At 34.9% G+C, this 22,371-nt stretch overlaps 1 protein-coding gene and 1 non-coding gene across 2 annotated transcripts; both read right to left on the reverse strand.

The window, feature by feature from the left end:
• Positions 1-4,912: 4,912 nt before the first annotated feature.
• Positions 4,913-4,985, reverse strand: TRNAM-CAU (transfer RNA methionine (anticodon CAU)). The gene has a single exon. It is a non-coding gene; the product is annotated as a tRNA-Met (tRNA).
• Positions 4,986-8,286: 3,301 nt separating this feature from the next.
• Positions 8,287-21,284, reverse strand: LOC138696659 (phosphatidylinositol 3-kinase regulatory subunit gamma-like). Its single transcript, XM_069821881.1, has one exon. The coding sequence runs from the start codon at positions 20,944-20,946 to the stop codon at positions 19,426-19,428; it is 1,521 nt and encodes a 506-aa protein (XP_069677982.1). The 5' UTR covers positions 20,947-21,284; the 3' UTR covers positions 8,287-19,425.
• Positions 21,285-22,371: the final 1,087 nt, after the last annotated feature.

A 22,371-nucleotide genomic window follows, 5' to 3' on the forward strand; every position in this document is an offset into this window, starting at 1 on the left:
ATAACGATTATTAAGGGATTTGTATCATTTTTATATGAAAACGTTATACCATCTTTAAATTCTTAAACTACTCTGACCGGCAAAAAAAGTGATACACTCAAATATTTTGGCAAAATGAAAAATAACGGTGTGTAAAATTATCCTAATAACGGTTATTGTATTACAGACTAGAAATAGGGTATTTAGACAACCATGACGTTTCAGTTGGATCGTTGATAAATGCGATTACAAAGGTTATCAAAGACAAGACCTTGAACACTAGGAATCTGAAATCGAAATTACCAATGTTTCGGTATGGTACCTTAGGTTATTGTTGAAAATACTGATTGCTGTTGTTGACGTTATCACTGCTAATTTAATGTAAGTGATTCTTCCATTTTTTCTGATTATTCACGATGACGATGAGTGCTTCAGAGGCTACAAAGGCTGTTGCCTTAGTGGAAGACGGTCGATCTTACCATTATGTAGCAGAAGTGTTGGGAACATCTCATTCAAGTGTACAAAGGGCAATAGGAAGGTTCAGGTAACTCAATTTCTATGACAGGATGCCAGGTTCAGGCCGTAAAAGAAAAACCTCATTGAATGACGATCATTTCGTAATCATGCAGATACTTCACAATAGGCACACATCAGCTGCAGAGACCCAAAATCGCCTGGAACATGTAAGAAACATCAGAGTAAGTGAAAGGACAGTTAGACGAAGTTTGGTAGAAGCTAATTTTCAGGCAAGGAGGCTGGCAATTGGACCTGAACTTTTTAGAGAACATCTCTTGCTAGACTCCAATTTGCCAGTGAACATCACAATTGGACTGGTGAGCAGTGGAGGAAAGTGCGCCTCACTGATGAGTCCCGTTTCTCTGTGAAGTCATCAGATGGAAGAGAAAGAGTGTGACGAAAGCAAGGTGAGCGTTTTGTACCAGGTACGTTTTTGTCCAAAACTCCATTTAGTGAAGACTCCATTATGGTTTGAGCAGGAATTTCCACAGAGGCCAAAACTGCTCTAGTTATGGTTGATAATGGATCTCTGAATAGTGCATGATACATTGAAGAGATACTGGCAGATCTGGTTTCCTTTGGTCCATTTATCAGTGACGAATTACTTATGAGGCATGATAATGTCCGTGTGCATGTGACTCATGCAATTTCAGAATATCTGGACAATGTTTGTATTCAGCGCATTAGGTGGCCTACACGAAGTGCAGATCTGAATCCAATAGAACATGTCTGGGACATACTTGGAAGGCGAGTAGAGAGACGTGTATCTGAAAACTTGGCTGATCTTCGTACAAAACTACTGGAAGAGTGGAGGGGCATCATTCAGGACGAAATAACTGTTGTTTTTCAATAATTACCGAGGAGAATGAGAGCTATAGTTGATTCCAAAGGAGGGAATACTCATTACTAAGCTGCAGGACTGTTATCCTTTTTTTTTACGGCTCGCCAATTAATGAGATTAATGAGAAATTGAAGATTGTGAATGAATATATATGGCCTGGGCTCATCTATCCTTTGCAATGTGCTCCACTTGATCAGCTCCCTGACAGCTTCCTTAAAGATCTGGATAAAGTAATTAGAAGTGCTGTCAAAGAAATGATATCTCTTCCTGATGATACACCTAATGACATGCTATATTCTTCTAAAAAAGTACGTGGCCTAGGGCTTATTAAGGCTGAATGGGAAGCTAATATTCAGCATTTTAACATCTGTAAACGACTCTCACAAGTCAGTGATGATCATCTCCTTCTTGTCAGGAATCTTGAAGAGGAGAAGAAAACTGCTCTCAAGTGCCTGAAAATTCCTCAAGCCAACATAACACCTCGAACTGGAATACATCTACGTGATGAATTGCGAAAGAGATCGTTTGACTCCTGGTGTCAGTTACCTCATAAGGGGAAAGGTGTAGTCATCTATGAAGAATAGCCAAGAGCCAATTCATGGGTCACCAAAAGGAATTTGTCGTCTTCAGAATATATTAATGCAATCAAGATGTCCTGCAACCTTACTGCAGTGCGCTCCGTTCCTGGCAGAGCTTTCAGCACGACCCATTGCCGTCAACCAGGCTGCAACGAGACAGAAACTCTTGGCCATGTGTTGGGCTTTTGTCGGAAAGGAGAGTTACTACGTAACAACAGGCATCATAGAGTCTGTGGAGCTATCGCCTGCCTTCTTCGGAACAAGGGTTGGGAAGTTCATGAAGAGGTCCACTGTATTTCTGAAGACGACTCTCACAGAAGAGCGGATATAATAGCAATAAACAGGTAACAACTAAAGGCTATTATCATAGATCCAACTATATGCATGGAGAGAGATCTAAACTAAGCTCATCAGGTTGATCAGGAAAAGAGGGCCATTTATGAACCTTGTATTTCCTACCTTAGTGCCAAGTATAACATCCCTCTCTTCAATTGGTCAGTGACAGGTTTATTTTTTGGTGCTCGGAGTTCTTTACCAAAATTTACGTATCATTTTTTAAAACAATTATCAATATCATCTTTTGAAATTCAAAAAATCATCTCGCAAATTCTCAAAGATTCCCTGCAGATTATACAATTTCATTTATACCACTCAGAAGGCCTTAATTAAGGATATGCTAATTTTAAATAAAATCTTTTTTTATCAGTATAATTTAGTCATCTTCTAAGATTTTATTTTACAATTGATAATCAATGGTGCTTAAATATTACACTTTATTTTTATAAAACTATTCATATTTAATTAATTGTATATGTTTGCTATTCATTTCCGGATCCTCGTGGTCATCCTTAATGAAGGCCAGATGAGTTTTTCCCTCTCTCTCTCTCTAGGATTGACAGTGATTGTTTCCATTCACCATGCAACAACATTTTAAAAGTTACGATTTACTCTGTTGTCATTGTTACGGAATTCATACTAAACTCAGTATTGTTATTGCCTATTATTGTTATTTAAATGTACTGTTGTAATATTACTGTGGAATCAATTTTTAAAATAAAATAACAACGTTGTTTAAAAATATTTGAGTGCATTGCTTTTTTTTGCCGGTCAGTGTATTATTAGACAAGGAATACATAACATTTCAAATCGCATTTGTGTCATAATTAGTTCAAGGTATAAAAAGGTGTGAATTCCGTCACATTCTCAAGGATTTGTTTACACATAGGAGATTGGTTTTGTACAAAGGTGTGTGTTTTCGATGTGGAGTTCTTGGATTTTACAGTATGCCCAGAATAAAGTATACCGAAACTAAAGAACATGAAATTTAACCTGTAATGCATACAGTATGTTGTAAAAATTCTCCATTATTCCTTAGACATGTTTCGTAACGCTCCTGAAGATTACTGAACTTTTTTTTTTGTCATTGTTGTTATAGAGTGAAGTACATGTATGATGTTTTGTTTCAGTTCAGTGATGTTTGTTGATATCAGATCTCTGTATACTGTACACACTCTTTCAGGATACTCTACAGATATGCATCAAGGGAATTTCCAGGAAAGGGGTATTCTGTGTTTCTTGCAATCTCCTGTCGTGGAAACTGCTGGTACTGAAGTTCTAGTGACTCAATACAATACAATATTCTTTTGCAGTATGTGGGGTAGCACCATCTTGTTGCAACCACTGTGAATGGAAAGGAAGATGTCTAATGCGACAAAATCTTTTTTAAGTCTTGAATGAAGGGTTGAACAATAATTTGGTGATATCGTTCCTGCTTTATAGTTAAATGATTTCCATGTTCATCTTCAATGAAGTAAGGCCCAATGAGACCATGGCCTGAAATTGCATATCAAATTGTGACTTTTTCACTGTAATGAGAACGTATACGTAACACACTCGGTTGGCCTCTCGAATCCGAGAAATCTTGTCGTTTGCTTGTTAATGTATCCATAAAATGTAATATGATATTCATCCGACAACCAGACATTGGAAAGAAAATCTTCATTTTGATACACTTTTTCGAGAGTCCAAGCACAAAACAGACGCCTTTGATTTAAATTATGCCCTTGTAGACAGTGACTAATATGTATGCGGTACGAAAATTCACCCAATTCATGGATCAATCGTTGAACTGACGCTTTCTTCAGATTTAATTCCTTGGCGAAATTTGGACACAGAAAACATACACTACTGATACCTGTAACTATTGTACAAAGTTTCATAGAAATCTTTTGTATACGAGAGAAGTTATTAATTTTGTCTCGCTAGATTTGTGTTCTGACCCATTGTGCACTGGAAGGAATGGTGAAAGCCACCAGCGTAGCTCAGTCGGTTAAGGCGTTTGCCTGCTGGTCTGAAGTTGCGCTCGGGCGCGGGTTCGATCCCCACTTGGACTGATTATCTGGTTGGTTTTTTTCCGAGGTTTTCCCCAACCGTAAGGTGAATGCGAGATAATCTATAACGAATCCTCGGCCTCATCTTGCCAAATACCATATCGCTATCACCAATCTCGACGCTAAATAACCTCGTAGTAGATACAGCGTCGTTAAATAAACAACTAAAAAAAAAAGGAATGGTGAACGGGAGAAGAGTTTGGGGCAGAAGAAATCAGATGATAGATGACATTAAGATATATGGATCATATGTGGAGACAAAGAGAAAGACTGAAAGGAAATATTGGAGAATGCTGGGTTTGCAGTGAAAGATCTGCTGTTGGGCAGAAAACTATGAATGAATTCCAGAATAATTAAATTCTCTGATAACAACTAATAACGAAAATAGTTGTAAGATATGTAGTTTTCATTAGAATTCTGAACTACGTCACAGTAGTAGTAGTAGGTAGTAGTATCAGTGATTGTAATGACAGCTCTTACTGCTGACTAGAGATCACTTTTATGGAATAGGCTAGGTATTGATATGAATTTTGTTCTATCCTAAATTTTCTTAAATTAATGTAGATCTTTCAGAATAAAATATAATATATAAAGGGAATAAAAAATTATGCCCCGGGTGAGGATCGAACTCACGACCTTAAGATTATGAGACTTACGCGCTGCCTACTGCGCTACCGAGGCCGTGTGCTTAGCAACGTAACGTAGTGCATTCTCATTATCCACACTTTATGCCGTGCGCCGTGCAGTACGCGTTATAACGTTAACCTTTATTGATTGGTTTTTCATATGTATCTTTTCAATTGTTTTCTCTGTTAATTGTTGTAAATTGATAAGGTATACATCCTTTGGGACTACCGTCATTGGAAGGCAGCTAATACATGTTAATTCTTTATTGTGATACACGCGTGATTGAAAACATGAACATAACGGTAGCTATGCTACTGTATATACTTTACGTCTTCGTTTCCGAAAAGGATCGGCTCTCATTATGCAAAGTTTCATTAAATATAATGCCAAGAATTTCTAGAAATAATCTTATTGATAAAGAATGTAATAATTAGCTACCTATGTTAATGCATTCCAGATACGGTATTGTCCATTACTGTAAAATGACGAACAAAACAATACCATAGTACCGGTATACGAAAAGTTTGATTTCGGACTAATTCTTCAAAATTACCCTATGCATTTAATGCCTTTAATAATTGCGATTTCGATTTTACTACATTTCCTCACTAAACAGGACATATATGAATAATTTCAAAGGAAAAAGTGTTTCGGACCGGGTATCGATCCCGGGGCCTTTAGCTGAGCACGCCAGCGATAGATAAAAATATTTGTTTAATGTATGTAAATTCTTACACTAATCGAACCGAAATATCAAAATGGCAACATAACCATGTACTGGTATGCAACTATTCGTACGTACCAGTTGAGAAATTTGTCACTGGCATCCTATTTTGTTCAGGTAGCTGCTTACTCATTTGTAGATTTTTTTAGTTCAATTTAGCAGTTAGAGTGTTCTCAGTTTTGTTCTAATACTTTAAATAGGTACCATAATGCTTCGGATGTTGTTCAGCCAGAATTTGTATTTTTAGGATAGAAATTTGTTAAAATTCTTAAGGTTTGTTTTGAATCATATCACTGTTCATGCTCTGCAAGTATACAAAATCATCATCATCATCATCATCATCATCATCATCATCATCATTGGCATTACGGCCCTTGTAGTTTAGCCTTAGCCTCCCTCAGAACATCCGACCAATCACTCCTGTCTAATGCTCGTGTTCTCCATCTTCTAATTCCAACTTCTGTTAGGTCAGCCTGAACATCATCCAGCCATCTCTATTTAGGTCGTCCGACTTTCCTTCTTCCTACTGGCAATGCATCTAGAGCTTTGGGTGTACAATTATTCTCCATCCTGGTTACGTGTCCCAGCCACTCTAACCTTCTGAGTTCTATATCAACAACAATGTTAATATCTTTATATAATTCATATAACTCGGCATTTGTTCTGATTCGCCAAAACCCTTGCTCACAAGTAGGCCCGAAGATTTTTCGTAATACTCTCCTTTCCCAGGCACTTAACATCTTTATCGCCCTTTCAGGTAGAGTCCAGGTTTCACTTTCATATACTACTATTGGTTTGATAATAGTTTTATATATTCTTATTTTGGCTATTCTTGAGATACATCTGGACTTCATAGTTTTATTCAATGCCCAAAGACCACAGTCTAACATATTTGAACATTTACCTACAGCTCGACCAAGTTAAGTCTGCGAGCCGAGAGGGGAAGTTGTAGGCAGGTTTGTAATGAAAGGAGGCGGTAACGAAAGGAGACCCGTACAGTCACATACGATAGTAAAGTTTTCCTACTGCGCTTCAGTTCATAGAGCAGTAATGAAAACGTAAGAACACTCCGAGAACAAGACACTTTGAAATAGACTGTACTTCTATATCTGCTTGACACACTTTCGACAGTGAGGTTTGGGGTTCCGATTGGCAAGCGTGGGCATAGGAGAGAAAGTTGCATGAGGAGGGGAGGTTAGGAGACACCATAACGGTTGTCAGAGCTTGCCTTTTTCTGAAGACAAGGACAACAACTGCATAGTGTATTTCAAACGATGTACACACTTTGAAACCTGAGCCTCAAATGACCTATGTGGCAACTGTGTTTTGCCTCTACATTCCTCTACATTCCATCCCAGTATTCCCACTCGCAGACTTGACTTGGGCAAGCTGTACTACCGGTACCCTAAAGTTGCAGTTCAATAAAATCAGTATCCTACTACTTAGATACCCTATAAACTGATGTGGTGGACAAGTGAAGTTAGTAGAGAAATAGTTAAAAGTAAAATATTAATTAAACCAGTTCAGAAGTATCATACTCTCGATAACTATCTATAATTGAAAGTGCAATATAGTATTGTCAACCAATTCATTAAACCAGCAGCGTGCGGTGATGACGTTTTTGGGGAAGCGATGTCTGCTTACTCATTTACAACGTTTCGATATCCCTAATTGGCTTATGATATATCAATCAGCTTTTAAGCAATAGACATATTAGTTTTCATCCTTCTTATAATAATGTATCCAAGGGGCCAGAATGACCTACCTCAAGATTAATCACTAAGCCCCATTCTCTTCAATCTTTATTTGGGTTCTTTAAATAATTTACCTCTATAGATCTGTATACAATATATCTAGTTAAAATAGGCCGGAATAAGCCCGTAACTCATCATATTCAAGACCTTCAAATAACTTATCAAGAACTAAGTTCTTAGGATTGGAGATTAAGTATAATAAAAGTTACTACAGGTTCTGGCAAAATCATTTACCTGTCATTGGCTTTGTCCCACAGTTGCTGGATACAAGGAATTCTACTGTATAGAAAACTGATAAATTGTCTAGAGAACATCTGATTCTTCTTCATAGAACAGTGCAAATACATTTTAAATTCAAAATGTTCTCGAATGTCATCATTGATATTCATTCATATAAAAAACTGAAATGAACATATTCACGTTGGTCCTTGGAAGCAGAAGATACGAGACCTTTAAAATATCAATTACTGTGATGTGAATTTAAAAAAAAAATTCCATAACGAAAATATTGAGAAAAACATTAGATTGCTTTTAATCATATTCTAAATCTTGTACTGAATACTACTACATGTTCACACAAAGATATAAAAACAGATTCTTAATTGTAGCCTAATGGGCGAGAAATTACTGACAGATTTTGCCTGTGACCCTTTCTTAGGCACAGGGTAAAAATACTACAAGGGTATACCCACTATATTTCCCTCTCAGAGGAAGCTTGCTAAGCATATTATCACCCTTGAAAATCCATTGCCCTCAACTAGGTTTGGACTCTAGCACCTCCGATCCAATGGCCCACATGGTATCTGTTAGATCACAAAGAACAATAGCAATTTTTTTTGTTGGATACATAATATGAAACAGAAAAGAAATAAGCAACTTACAAAATGAAATACTATTTATTGGCTATTCTTCATTCTGATTTTATTACAAAAATGTATAGACCAATTTCAGCCAAAATACAAGGTTAAAAAAAATCACTTGCAGGCACAAGACACTGCTTCAAAGAAATACAAGCTAATCCAACAATACATCACAAAATTATGCAACAAATATGTACACATAATTATCTTAAAAGTAAACACTTGGGCTTCCAATTCTACAATATAACAAAAACATTCAGTACAATGGTTTCTTGTAGGCCACGTTAAGTCAAATGAGCAACTGTAGATGTAAGTATACAGAGAAACCTCTCTAAGTAATATATCTCGTCTGTAAAGTATGCATAAATACAGTTCAATTTACTCACATCTTCATTTTATGATTTATAAACGGCTAATATATAAAAGCTTGAAGGACATAAAACACAATATTAGCGCCAAGCAAATCTCTTTACATCCTGAAATTACATCATACATATTACACATAGGCAAAATTTTCCATTCACAAGCATCCGTATCAATACCTAACAACGAAATGACATGCCTAGAGTAATGGTATTATTCTGAAGGTGATCAAGAATTTGATTTCCATGACCAGCTCCCAACTAGTATTTTGCAGTCTTCTTTCTGGTACAATGTCTCGAAATAGGCCAGTCACTTCTTTACATATCTTTTCTCACTTACAATTTATTATCTTTGCATTTCATCAACTCATCAATCACATGACAATTACAGTTAATCACGAACTGCTAAATCAATCACGAGAAAGCAATTGATAACAAGCAGACAGTCTTGTAGTAATGAATGAACTTGTTCAAGAGATCTGGAAACTCACTTATAGTTATTCCGAGTTAATTTTCTTTCTGTCTCACCATGTAAATTCAATTTATCATAACTCTTACTAAAATAACATAATAGCCAACTTCATACGCTAGTATATTGAGGAATGGAGTTGACCTTGTATGTTCCGGTGACCAAAAATTTCCCTATGTTTACTTCTCATCATATTTTACTATTTCATACCGAAATTGTTTCAACTTTTGACACAGTTAATCAATTTTAATTTTTTAAGAACAAATATGAAATATATTTTCTGTGCTTTTTAATTGTAATTTTATTCTGGCATAGAGTCATTAATTTAAATGTTCTAATTTTGCTTTTGGGTCTTTCATATTCGTGAACACATTACATTTCATTTCATCATCGTTTTAATTTATTGAACATTTAAAATCATGAGAAACTTACGCCAAACTACAAACTGCCCATAGTGCCAGAAGACCAGGCTTACACCAAAATGTCAGAATATCCTTATACTAAGAATTCTGGATGCATTCAATTTCAAATTCGAAGACGTCACACATTAATTCTTCAATACTTTTACTTTCAGTTTAAAACTATAATTTATATCTATATTCAGACTAAACTTTAATAATGTAGCACTTGCATAAATAATACCATATAAATTTTCCCATTTACAACATTCATTAAAATGTGGTACCTGATGAATTAGTCACTACAAATTATCTCTATTACCAGTACCTTTATGCTCTAAAATGGTTTTACTGCAAATCTGTTTATAAAATAAAACCATGAAAGCCAATTTTGAATATATCACCATACGTGCTTTTGCATGAAGATATTAAAAACAATTTTTATTTTTAGAGTAAAAATTCCGATATTTTACGACAATTCTGAAAAAAGAAACAACTTTACTTCACTAGTTTTTCTTTTTTACAATTTAAGTTGTTATGTAGATAATAATGGACCATAACCATCCATTATTATGGAAAAGGCCGTTAATTACAATCTTCGAATTTTAGTAACTTATATTTAAAATATCATTTTATCATCAAATATATTTCAATAAGGAAGAGACTAGTGAAGTGCTTTGTGTGGAGTGTGACAATATATATATATATATGTGGGGGGGGGCAGAAACATGGACTTTATGACGAAATGAAGAGAAACGAATAGAAACATCTGAAATGTGAATATGGAGAAGAATGGAGCGTGTGATGTTGATAGACAGAATAAGAAATGAAATTGTGTTGGAAAGAGTGGGTGAAGAAAGAATGATGCTGATATTGATCAGAAAGAGAAGAAGGAATTGATTGGGTCACTGGCTGAGAAGAAACTGCCTACTGAAGGATGAACTGGAAGGAATGGTGAACGGGAGAAGAGTTCAGGGCAGAAGAAGCTATCAGATGATAGACGACATTAAGATATGTGGATCATATGCGGAGACTAAGAGGAAGGCAGAAAATAGCAAAGATTGGAGAATGCTGGGTTTGCAGTGAAAGACCTGTCCATGGGCAAAACATGTATGTATGTATGTATGTATGTATGTATGTATGTATGTATATTTTAATGTCTGACTAGAATAGCATTACAGGTCATTTTACTCATATGAACACACTGTTATCTAGAAAGTTTCTATTCAGTTATACTAGATTAATTTTTATTAATATTTAGTCATTACATTAATGCTGTTTTTATACCCTCCCATCACTGATATTGGTGATTATAAACGGTTCTTGCAAATTAAATATCTGAAAAGTAACATCAAATCACGGAAGCCTGTCATAAAAAAATTCGATTTAGTTTAGATATAATATTTTTAATATTTCGTTGCTTCCCAGTTATAAAAAGTCATGATACAAAATACATATAGACGTATAAAAACATTACAACATTTCTAAACGTCTGCCAGTTACTTTACATGTATTAAGAGGAGAATATATTGGTTGGTAATAGACTTGCCAGACCAATCTCCCACAACACCAGAAGAATCCTGGAGAGTAGTCCAAGGAGCACAGAAAGATCTGGCTAATCTGATGCTTGCTTTGACCGATGGCTTAGTGCACACATGTGCTAAGTGCTAATTTCTTAATTTTGAGGAAAACAAGTTTCAATTTTCAATACTTAATTACACTTCAATTAACATCTATTCTTAGAAAGTAAACATAGCATAGGAAAATCTTATTATTCACTTCCCACATTTGTGCACAGTAAAGATACACCTCACAGGACTTCGATTTTGTACTTAACTCAATTTTACCGGAAAATGTACTTAACACATGTGTGCACTAAGCCATCGAATGAGATTGACAAAAAATGCGGAGGTCACTGGATATGATAGATATTAAATTATGCTGGCTAAGACAGCCCTTTTAAGGACTGCATAATATTTTAGTCACATTTTCCACATTCAAATTCTGAATTTTGCTACAGATTTAAAGAAAAATAATTATTTTCCTGAGTTTCAAACTGTAATGGTATGAATGTGCATGTGACTTTTATTGTAATCTGACAGGATGGTACATTTAGTTTTGTCAGGTTTCCAATATGATCGATTCTTGTACATAAATTTTCCGTGCATGCACAATATTTGCTATAAATTCCACCGCAGGCAAAAGGTTGATCTGCTCCCCCCCACTCTCTCCAGCACAGAGCTCCAGGTTGGATCAATAACAGCTCACTTGGAGCTCATAAACTTTAGAAACAAATGTAAGATAACTTGTATCTTCTGTTGGCATGAGAACTGGCAATATTAGAAACGAAAATTTGGCTTAGTTCTTTAGATTGTTATTTTTCAAAATCTAGAAGACTTAATCTTTACTATCTCTGCCATCCAAGTCAACTTATGAATGAACATTTGAAACCATGCTCACCAATCATGACTAATTTTGCTATCTTTCAATTTTGTTAATGTTATTGAATTAATGTTTGGGTTAAAATGGATTTGAGAGAGGTGGGATATGATTGTAGAAACTGGATTAATCTTGCTCAGGACAGGGACTGATGGCGGGCTTATGTGAGGGCGGCAATGAACCTCCGGGTTCCTTCAAAGGCATAAGCAGGTAAATTAACTGTAATTGTATCTATCAAAGGGATGAGTCAAAAGTTCTTGTTATCTTATTGCTATTGAATTGGAATGTGAATTATGCGTATATTGAATTAATGATCTTGTTATTAAATATATTCTCATTTCCATTTAGTTATGTTCAATGTTGAATTCAATGCCAGGTTGAAAGTGGCTGGTAGCATGCTGGACTAATAACCCAGAGATTGGAAACCTGACAAAACAGTACCACCCTATCAGACTACAATAAAAAGTCAAATGCACACTCATGCTATTACAGAACCAATGAACATTTATAATTAAAAATTGTCCACTCTACCATTTGAGCTACTATGAGATGAGTGAAAGTGGTTTGTTTGCTTTGTAGTCTCTGAGAATGCTGATTTCAGATGATATGAGGTAAATTATTTGCTTTTGGTTATATCTATAGCAGGAATAATAGAACAAGAGGATAATATTATAATAGTACCATTTTTCTGAGTTTATTTGGAGGAAGCTGGGTAGGTAACGTTTAAATTCACTTTAACTGACAAATTTTAGACAATTCTTTGAACTCTGTGAATAAGCTGATAACTCGTAAAGATTTACTTTTACAGAAGAAAAAACTACAAGCAAATACCTGATTTACATTATCACTGCAAAGTTGTTTTTTGTTCTGTAAAAATTCAGTTTTTACGTAATTATTTAATTTCAGTTCAAGGTTTAAGCAAATATCTAATTTACAGCATCACTGCAAAGTTGTTTTTTGTTCTGTAAAATTCAGTTTTTACGAGTTATCAGCTTATTTACTGGGGTCAAAGTGTTTGAACTTAATTTTTTCCCCCAAAATGTACATATTTATGCATGAATTAACATGTAAGTATTCAATTTCAATAAATTCCGTTCAATAACTTCGAAGAAAAAGCTGCAGACAAATTGCATGGTAAACTCGTTTTTAGCACCTGGGATATTCAAAATATGTATTTTATTGAAAAATATCGAAATCATTTTGTATCATCACAAGACATAACATAAATATAAAATAAAATTATCAATAGCATTTCCTAAAGTATATTGCAATGAGTCCCAGCAAATGTTTCGGGTGTTTCTGTTGGTCAACCAGTTGCATGTTTTCCCTACTACAGCCACTGCCTGTATCTTCAAATTCACAGCTTATTGCCAGTTTAAAACTTTCGTATTATGTTATGTTAATAATATTCATATATTTGGCTGTAGAATTATTAGCAGAAGTTTATGGCCTGCTGATTCCCCAGATCTGACACCATGTGACTTTTACTTCTGGGGAAAACTGAAAAATAAAGCTTATGTGTGATGTATCTTGTCTCACTGTGAAATGAGAGAGAAAGGAAATATGTCTTACTTCGACTGTATTGTTATGGCAATGGGGGAATGGACCGATGCCTTCCGTCCATCCAGTGGTGGAAAGGACCAGCTGATACATTCTGTAGCGCAAAATAAAATTACAAAATATCTCTCTTCGTACTGTGTAGTTCCGTCACTGAGCTTGTCTTTCAAGAAATTGAGTTCCGGTAGCCTGCACAATAACAAGGTTTTGAAAGGAATCCTGAAAATTTACAACCTTCCTATAATCTCCACCCTCATTTGAAAGGACTTAGTTTTATTGCTACTGAGACAAGATAAACCTTACCAGGTATAATCCTCATAGGCTGGGTGAATTTAAAGAAAACATTAAAATAAAAATTCGATTTATGACGATGTAAATTATGTATCACAAAACTGGGCAACACTTCCAGCAGCTACGAAATGGGCGAATACCGAATGCTACCTATTAATATAACATAAAAGGTAAAGGATCCGTGTAACATGCCATGAAGGCACTTGGGGGGACATGGAGGTAGAGCCTTATGCTTTCCATGACCTTGGCACTAGGATGAGGTGGTGTGGTCGGCACCACGCTCTGACCGCCTTTTACATCTGGAAAAGACCCGGTACTCAATTTTATAGGAGGCTGAGTGAACCTCGGGGCCATTCTGAAAGTTAGGCAACGAGAAAAAATCCTGTAATCACCTGGGATCAAACCCCGGACTTTCCAGTCTGTAGCCAGCTGCTCTACCAACTGAGCTACCCGGCTGCTAGTAAGCTTTAATTTGGCGAAGTGCCATGAATTCGTGGATGGAAGCAAGTGGCAGTAGTGGGAGGGACCTGCTGTTCGTTGGTTTGCAGAAATACCAGGAATGTTCACTGGGACTCATCCTATTTTTATCAACGTCTACTAAATGGTATGATATTTGTTCATAAAATTATGTTGACAATGGTGTCAAATATAATAAAATGGAAAAGCTTGACAAAAGATTTTCAGACTTAAGAATTCATATTCCAGTAATTCTTGAACACACTAATTCCTTATTTATTAGAAAGGTTTCACTGTATGTTAGCATTTAAATAGCAGTTCCTGCAATGCAGTACAGTTTACTTATGACCGACGCCTTCAGTTAACACTTATGTATATGATAAGAAGCAACAGTTTTTCTACAATTTTACAATCTTTGTTATTTTTATACATAGAAAACATGGCACAACGCTGCAAGGCTGGACAAATGGAAACCAGTTGAATTAGATTTTCTGTACATTAAAAATTGACCAACATTGTTCAGAAAAATTCACATGCTCACTTTGAGGCACAAAATACTATCACTTATCAGCATTTGTCCATTAATTCATTTTACTGTCAGCCAACCAAAAGTTCTACAGTTTGTGAGGCTTATATGCATTTCAACTCATGAACCTATAATCTTCATGATAACTACAAATCGCACCTTTATGTAGCCTCACTTCACATGTTTCATTAACTTTCCTGCACGTCATTTGGCTCACTGAATTATAAAAGCTTTTTAACTATGGTGTGATTATATTTTTATATTTAAATTATTTATTTTGCCAACATAATTAGGTTAGACACACATGTGAACTTCCATTTACTCAGGATGATGTATTTCTTAGGCATTAACGAGGACAGCAATGGTCAAAAGTTAGAAGATGCATGAATTTCTTCTTAAGCCATCTTAATGTTAGTCAATATAACTAAGATCAGACTTCTAAGTAATACTTGTAAGGACACGTATTATCAAATAATAATTAAAATACAAAAATTGATCGTTTATTATATTGCTAAAATAACATAATTTATATTCAATGACAGAAGAAATAACAAATGAATGCATTACTTCAATGAATTTTACAACTTCACATAAGGATTATTTTTAACATTTAACATGTGGTGGCTAAATTCTCAGTTCTTGTAATATAAATTTGAATAATACTTTCAGCATAGTATAATCTTTTTCTCGAATTTATTAAATTATTTCTTGACTTAAGTTCATTTCCTGACATATAAACTCCATAATATTCTGAATTGCATTTTCCCCCAAGAGGGCAATAAAATAAAGTTCTCAACGTCTCTATATATACAGTATATATATTTATTGCTTCAGCAACATACAAAAATTACGTTACAAAAAAAAAATGACAAAGCAATTTTGTAAAATGGAATCTATCAGTAAAATAATTTGTATAATATTAACATATCGCATTAATATAAATCATGTGTAGAATTTAATTTATAAATTAGAGAGAGAAAATATACTAGGCCTATGTACAATATCAAGCAAATATATATTTTGTATGCTTACTTTTAGTGATAAATTATAAAAACCCACCTACAGTTTGTATTGTGGTTTAATACTTAATGTGTTTAAAAAACAACTGATTTATTTCTCTCTTTATTTGTTAGTATATGGATAGGTATTAAGATATGCTTTATGTAACACACAATTTTACATTAATAGTAGATTAAAAATAACTTGTGACTCAATTGTGATAGGCTACTTAGCCTACATCATCTTAGAAACTAATACAGACCTCAGTTTTACTGGTGTTAGTAAGAGAAATTATATGTTCAGGTACTTATAATTATTAGTACAATTATTAGCAAATCTTTCTTCTTTGACTGTCAAACACGCAATGATTTAGCTTTCATTCTTCAGGAAATTTAATCCTTCTACCTCTTGTGTAGAAATAGAATGTAACAATGAGAAAAGAACAAAATGAACAGGATAACAAAATAGACAGGAAAACAAAGAAATAATTATTACGTTCAACATATACATTTTATATAATTCAACTTCGATTTTCCTTTATTAGTTACCCTAATCACACGATTATAAAAATATTTCTTTTTGCATCATACTTCACTTTTTTTCCCCTAAATGTTTATTCTAAAAAGAGTACAAGTTCTTGCAAAAAAGATCATAAAAATCTGACTAACACCATTCCATGGTTTAAGTAATACCATTATTAATCAGTATTGATATTTTGTAAAAGTGAGTATCTGACAGAATTCAAGAGTTAATAACTGAAATATTTTGTGAAACTCCTCTCTATATCGCACACATTTCTGGTTAGTGGAAAATAAAATAGTAGTATCTAAAAAATTAAACCGTGGTAACCACATTTGTTTCCAGCAAAGGTATCGTTTTCTACATGAGTAATTCACTAATTTCTCATAAACTGATTCTGTTGTCAACAACCAACAGTTTCTGCAAATAAGAAACAGCGCACGCCCTTAAAAACGTCATTTGGCTTATATTAGAGTTAACAGTTTATAGGATAGAAGAACACTTCAGCATGTTTCTAAATCTTACACTTCCTTCAATTCAAGCATATTATATCATCTGTTGGAATGAAATGCCTTAAAATAAAATGTGCTGAACAAGATGTGCGTATCTGACATAAGGCAACTGGTATTCATCCAGCCTTGCCAAATTATGTTTAATATGTGTCAATAAAGGCAACATTTCACAAACCTTGTGATGTTCTACACAAATTAATAAAATACTAAATAACTGAGATCTACATCTCATTGATAACATGGCCAGGTTTTTATAATGCACAGAATTCAGTGCATTTACATATACATTTCACTGAAATATATAAAATAAAAATAATAAATTTCTTTTGTCGTACATTTCTCCAAATCACAGTGTAGAAATATCAATCCAAGGGAAAAGTTCTTCACAGCTTGTAGTCACTGATATTTAGCACTCATCCAGATATGAGAAGGGCAATGTTTATGTACTCAGTGAGAAACAAGAGTTACAGTAAGACTGGACTTCTGTATGGTGCATTGAGCATACAATGTATTCCAACTGTTACCCATAAAAAACCAAAGATGACATAATATTTAAATTCAATACAGAACTTAATTCTGAAGATTTCCATACTAAGGTTCGCCAGAGAATCTTTGTTATTTATTACTGCCTATGTGATGGTAATTCAAAATCTGAAATTTATATTTTATGTAGCAATCTTCTTTACAAAATCATTAAAGCTTGTTAGTGGCAAAATTCCATGTTAAGTGTCAGTTCCTAACTAAGCGTCAAATTTGTATATGTAAAATAAGGTGAAATTATTACATGTATTACCTTTCTATTCTATAGATTTAAATTATTAAAAAGGTATGCCTAAATCACCAAACTTTCAAACATCAGTTAAGGGGGTTTATACAATAAGAATTGTAAAAAAATTTGAAAATTCTTTTATTGTCTCAATCGATAGAGTATACTGTAGGCCTATATATTTCCAAATTTTCAGATATATATTGACAGGGAGGGTGTAACATATGCAGTAGGTACTTTTTAGTGCAGGATGTTATTACAAGCATATCCCAACTTTAGACACATTTTCCCAATAATTACATTTTTCGATAAAAAAAATCTGGTATCTTTAGAACAGTTTGTCTGATTTCATTCAAATTTTGTACACTTGTCCTTTGCAATGATCTTTAAAGGTTGGACCATAATGTTTAAATTTGAACGAAAAATGAGCAATTTTCTAGTAAAAATACATTGAAAAAGAAACAAATTTTTTAATGTAAATTTAAAAATCTATAAATGTAGTATGAAGTCAGCTGTGATGCTCACTGAGGACCAATCTTTGGATTATGATCTCAGATTTAAGGAAAAAAATAGTAAATGGGTATTATTTTCGCGATTTAGGTTAAATCATATTTTTGGTAAGACACAATTTTTTTTCTTGAAAAATTCAAACTTTCAAACATATTCATGGTTACTAGATGTAGGCCTACTATATATCAAATTGAAGTTAAATCATGTAGAGTAAGTCTGAAAAATTTGAAGAAAATACATGACGTGGTAGTGAAGTTATTTATCATTTTGTAAAAAGTGCAACCGCTACTGTATGAAACCCCTTATGAGTTTTATGATTGATTACAAGTTGTGCAGATTCCGGACACATTCTCAACATTGGCATACCAGAATCACAAAAACAGAAGTCAACTTCCTATATTTTACTGGATAACAAAAAAATATTGTACGGCCAATAAATTATTTCTGATACAAAAAAAAATAATTCATTTACTCAAAATGAATAAAGCTCAGAGAATAAACTTTTTTTTCTAAGTAAACAACTAGGCCTATAGTTTCTAATGGTAGGTTACCTGACTGGATTTGAAACAGGCCTTTACTGGACTGAGATATCAGAATTAATTTCTAGCCACACAATAAATGAATAGACCTAAATTACTTAAGAGTTACAATAAAATTTGGGAACATGGACTCCTGCCACTTACGTTATAAATGAAACTTAACAATTGACTCATGATTTACGTTAACATTCATCTGTGAGGTAGTCTGAATGAGCAGTCACCTTTTGCATAATAAACAGTTGCATCTGATAAAAGTCTCTGCATAAAATAAAGAAGCTGGTATAGATTGTACAAACTCATATCGAGAAAACTATAACTTTATAGGTATTGAAATTTAATTTTCCACAAACGAAGTTTCATTTACAATTCATAAAGAGCTGAAACTGCAAATTAAAGCAAACTTTTTTTATATACGTAGTACAAACATAGTGCAATTGTGTTAAATGTTAAAGAATATTGTATGAATTCATTTGTAACACTGGTAATATATCACCACTGTTTTTAACTAAAGTCATACTGTACTGGAGAACATTATAGACTTTTATAAGGGGCCACTGAGCAATGTGACAAAAGGTGGGTGTTCAGTCACAAAGGAAGCATCAATTGAAAGAAGCACCACCTCAAAGGACAACACAGCATTGATGGAAGATTATCTACAATACTATAATTCAACAACTTGCATCCTTTAATTGCAAAATTAGTAAATTCCACATGTAAAGGATTGTTGACATCCCTACAAAACATCTTGACCAACCAGCATAATTTCGTATAATCCTGGTTCTGTAGCTGTAACTCATGACTCTCAGAGTCAATCTACGCAACATTCATCACATATCCAAGTCGTCTCGCTGCTTGGGTCACTTCTTGCGTATACGCAGCTGCAAACACTGGAAATGCTAGTGTTGTATTCAGAGAGTCATTGTGCTCCTCCAGTGAATTCTGTGCGTAGTGAAGCACCAATAATTTGAGCGACTCATATATATTGTATGGCTCTGCAAATCCGTAACCTCGTTCCGTTTTATAGATGATGCAGTGATTTGTAGTTCCGTTACAAGTTATAGATAGAGCATACTGCCCTGAAGAACTGGGGCGAACCAGGAACGTTCCATCAGGCTGTCCAGCCAGCAACTTCTCTGCTTCTATGCGTGAGCATTCTCGTAGCAGCCAAGTAGACTCGTCTTGATGTGGAAGGTTATCAAGGTCTTCGTCGTCTTGGTCCAGATCTTCAAACGTCCATGGAGTAGATCCGTCTGTTGCCAGTAACTCAGAGATGCGGTGGTGTTTCACCCCCCGAGACTTGAGCCATGCCTGGTGACGTTCTCGCTGTTTGAACAATTGAATTATATCAGGTTTCAGGGAGTACATCTCACGCTCAAGTGTGCGGTTGTAAGCTCTCTGCTGCTTCAAATTCTCTTCGAGTTGTTTCTTACTCTCCTCCAGACATTGGAGACGCTGTCTTAGTACATCTGAATTATCTTCTAAACTCTTAATTTCATGGGGCTGTGCCTCACGCTGGTACTTATCCTGCACTCGTATTTGTTCTTCGAACATAGCCACAGCTCCTCTGAATGCTTCTAAAGCTTGGTTTTTCAACTGAATTTCTTGGGATGTACGTACGAAATCTTCGGAATAATCATCGTACATCCTGGTTTTGGCCATGTAGTCCTTATGAATCTCAACTAGTTTCTGGGCCACATTACTCACATCGGTCATACTTGAGATCTCATCATCTTGTTGCAGCCTTGATACCGGATACAACAACTTTATGTCTAATGTTGAATTATATTGAGCCAAAGACGTGGTTCGATAATGGTTTACTAGCTCCACAACAGAAGAGAACTTAAATGGCTCAGAAAAACCATATTTACCATTACGGTGACTTATCTTAATTAACTTATTCGTGCCTCCCTTACGCAGTGTTAATGTATATTCTCCACCCTTGCTAGATGCATTTCGTACTAGAAATGTGCCATCTGGAGTATCCATTAACTTCTCATTAACTTCTTCACGTGTGATGTCACCCCAGTACCATTCTGCATCCTGAAGTGACAAAGGAAAGTCGTTACTGTTCTTCTCTTTCTCTAATTCTAGTTCTGTAGGAGGTCCAGGAGAGTGTGTATACGACACTTTGCGTGGTGGTAATGCTGGAGCTGGCATATTGTCAATAATTCTTTCCTTTTTTTCTGATTCTAATTCAGCATCTTCTGGATGAGGCTGTGATCGTGAAATCTTGCGTGGAGGGAGGGCTGGGGCTGATGTTATGTCTGGTAGTGCGTACTCCCCTCCCTTGTTTGATGCATTATGCATTACAAATGTACCTTCTGTGGTATCCATCAATCCTCAACTAACCAAATTACCTCGGTGCTAGAAGAAGTAACACTATTTTGTAACATTTTTCTCTGTTTATAGTCTAAATGAGACACAAAAAAAGAGAGTACGACCATAAACAACGCTTACACACTGACATTTACAAGTAAAAACCTCACATCACTGACACAAAGCTTCTTCAGTCTTGGTTGGGAATGTCTGTCACGAAAAATGGACTGTACACTGACGAGTTATATTTTCCGTTGAGCATACTAACATCTGCACAAATTAAGACTGTTTCTAGAAGCGTTACACATCATGCGATATTATAACCTAACAAACTTACGGGCCAAGTTCTTGTAATAAGTCACATATTATCTAGGTCGTCAGGCATTGTAGTGATGAGATCCTGAACTCTTCCTAAAATAATCTCATTTCCACTCAGACACTGTTCTCTGCCATATGGAGGATGAATCTGTAGAACGTCTTTAACTCGCAGGAGCTCACCATCCTCTTCGACTGGAATTCTGTTTTTACAAAGCCAACATTTTAATTTCTGTCTCCTCAGCTCCACTTCTTCTTTACTGGCAGTAATACAAACTGATGGGAAGAGATCTTTAGGCCCAGAATATGCAGAAGATGAACTTATGACAAGAGATTTCACAGCATGTCCCATTATAATATCCATACAGGTGTTGCCATTCTTCTGTGTCAGAAGCACTACACTGGAACAAAAAGTATGGTATTAGTGTAAATTTATATTCATAGAAGGTAGTCTTAGTAACTAAAAAATCGCAGTACTTTACATTAAAATAAGGCAAGTATGTAATTAGTCTCCATATGGCACACATAATTATCACACATGTAGGGGGTAGAAATACAATTTCTAGTGAAGAATGGTTACCTTTCCGAAACTGGATCAATGGTGTAGACAGTACCACTCAGTTTCTCACCATCAACTGTAACTATTTCTACAAATTTATGTACATAATTCTTCAATTCTAACGGATTAACTGTATACACAGAATTTATAGGCGTAGGCCTAACCTCCTTGTTCATCTCTACGCATTTCTGGAATAATATTACTAGGAAGCCATGTTGTGAAAATGAAACAGCTGTTGGGAACAGTAGAAGAATGATCAAGCATAGACGGCGGCAATTTCAAATTTCGTTGACATAATTGTATGCCGTTTGATAATTTGCCATTCCTAATTCCTTTGGGACTAAAATGTTATTTGGTACTTAGTTAATTATTCAAATTTCAAAGAGCTCATGTTTAATTTTTCTCGTATCCAAAATGCCAACACTGCACAAACCTGTTTAGAAGGGTAAGGCAGTGAGAACTTTCATATACATTGGATTTTACGAATTGAATAGAATGTTAGATGAGTCGAATGCTATTTTTCTGTAGGTATTGGCACGTATTAAATGAAAATAAGTATATGCTAATTT

Source organism: Periplaneta americana, chromosome 3 (genome assembly GCF_040183065.1).
Source record: "Periplaneta americana isolate PAMFEO1 chromosome 3, P.americana_PAMFEO1_priV1, whole genome shotgun sequence".
In the NCBI taxonomy this organism is placed as follows: domain Eukaryota; kingdom Metazoa; phylum Arthropoda; class Insecta; order Blattodea; family Blattidae; genus Periplaneta; species Periplaneta americana.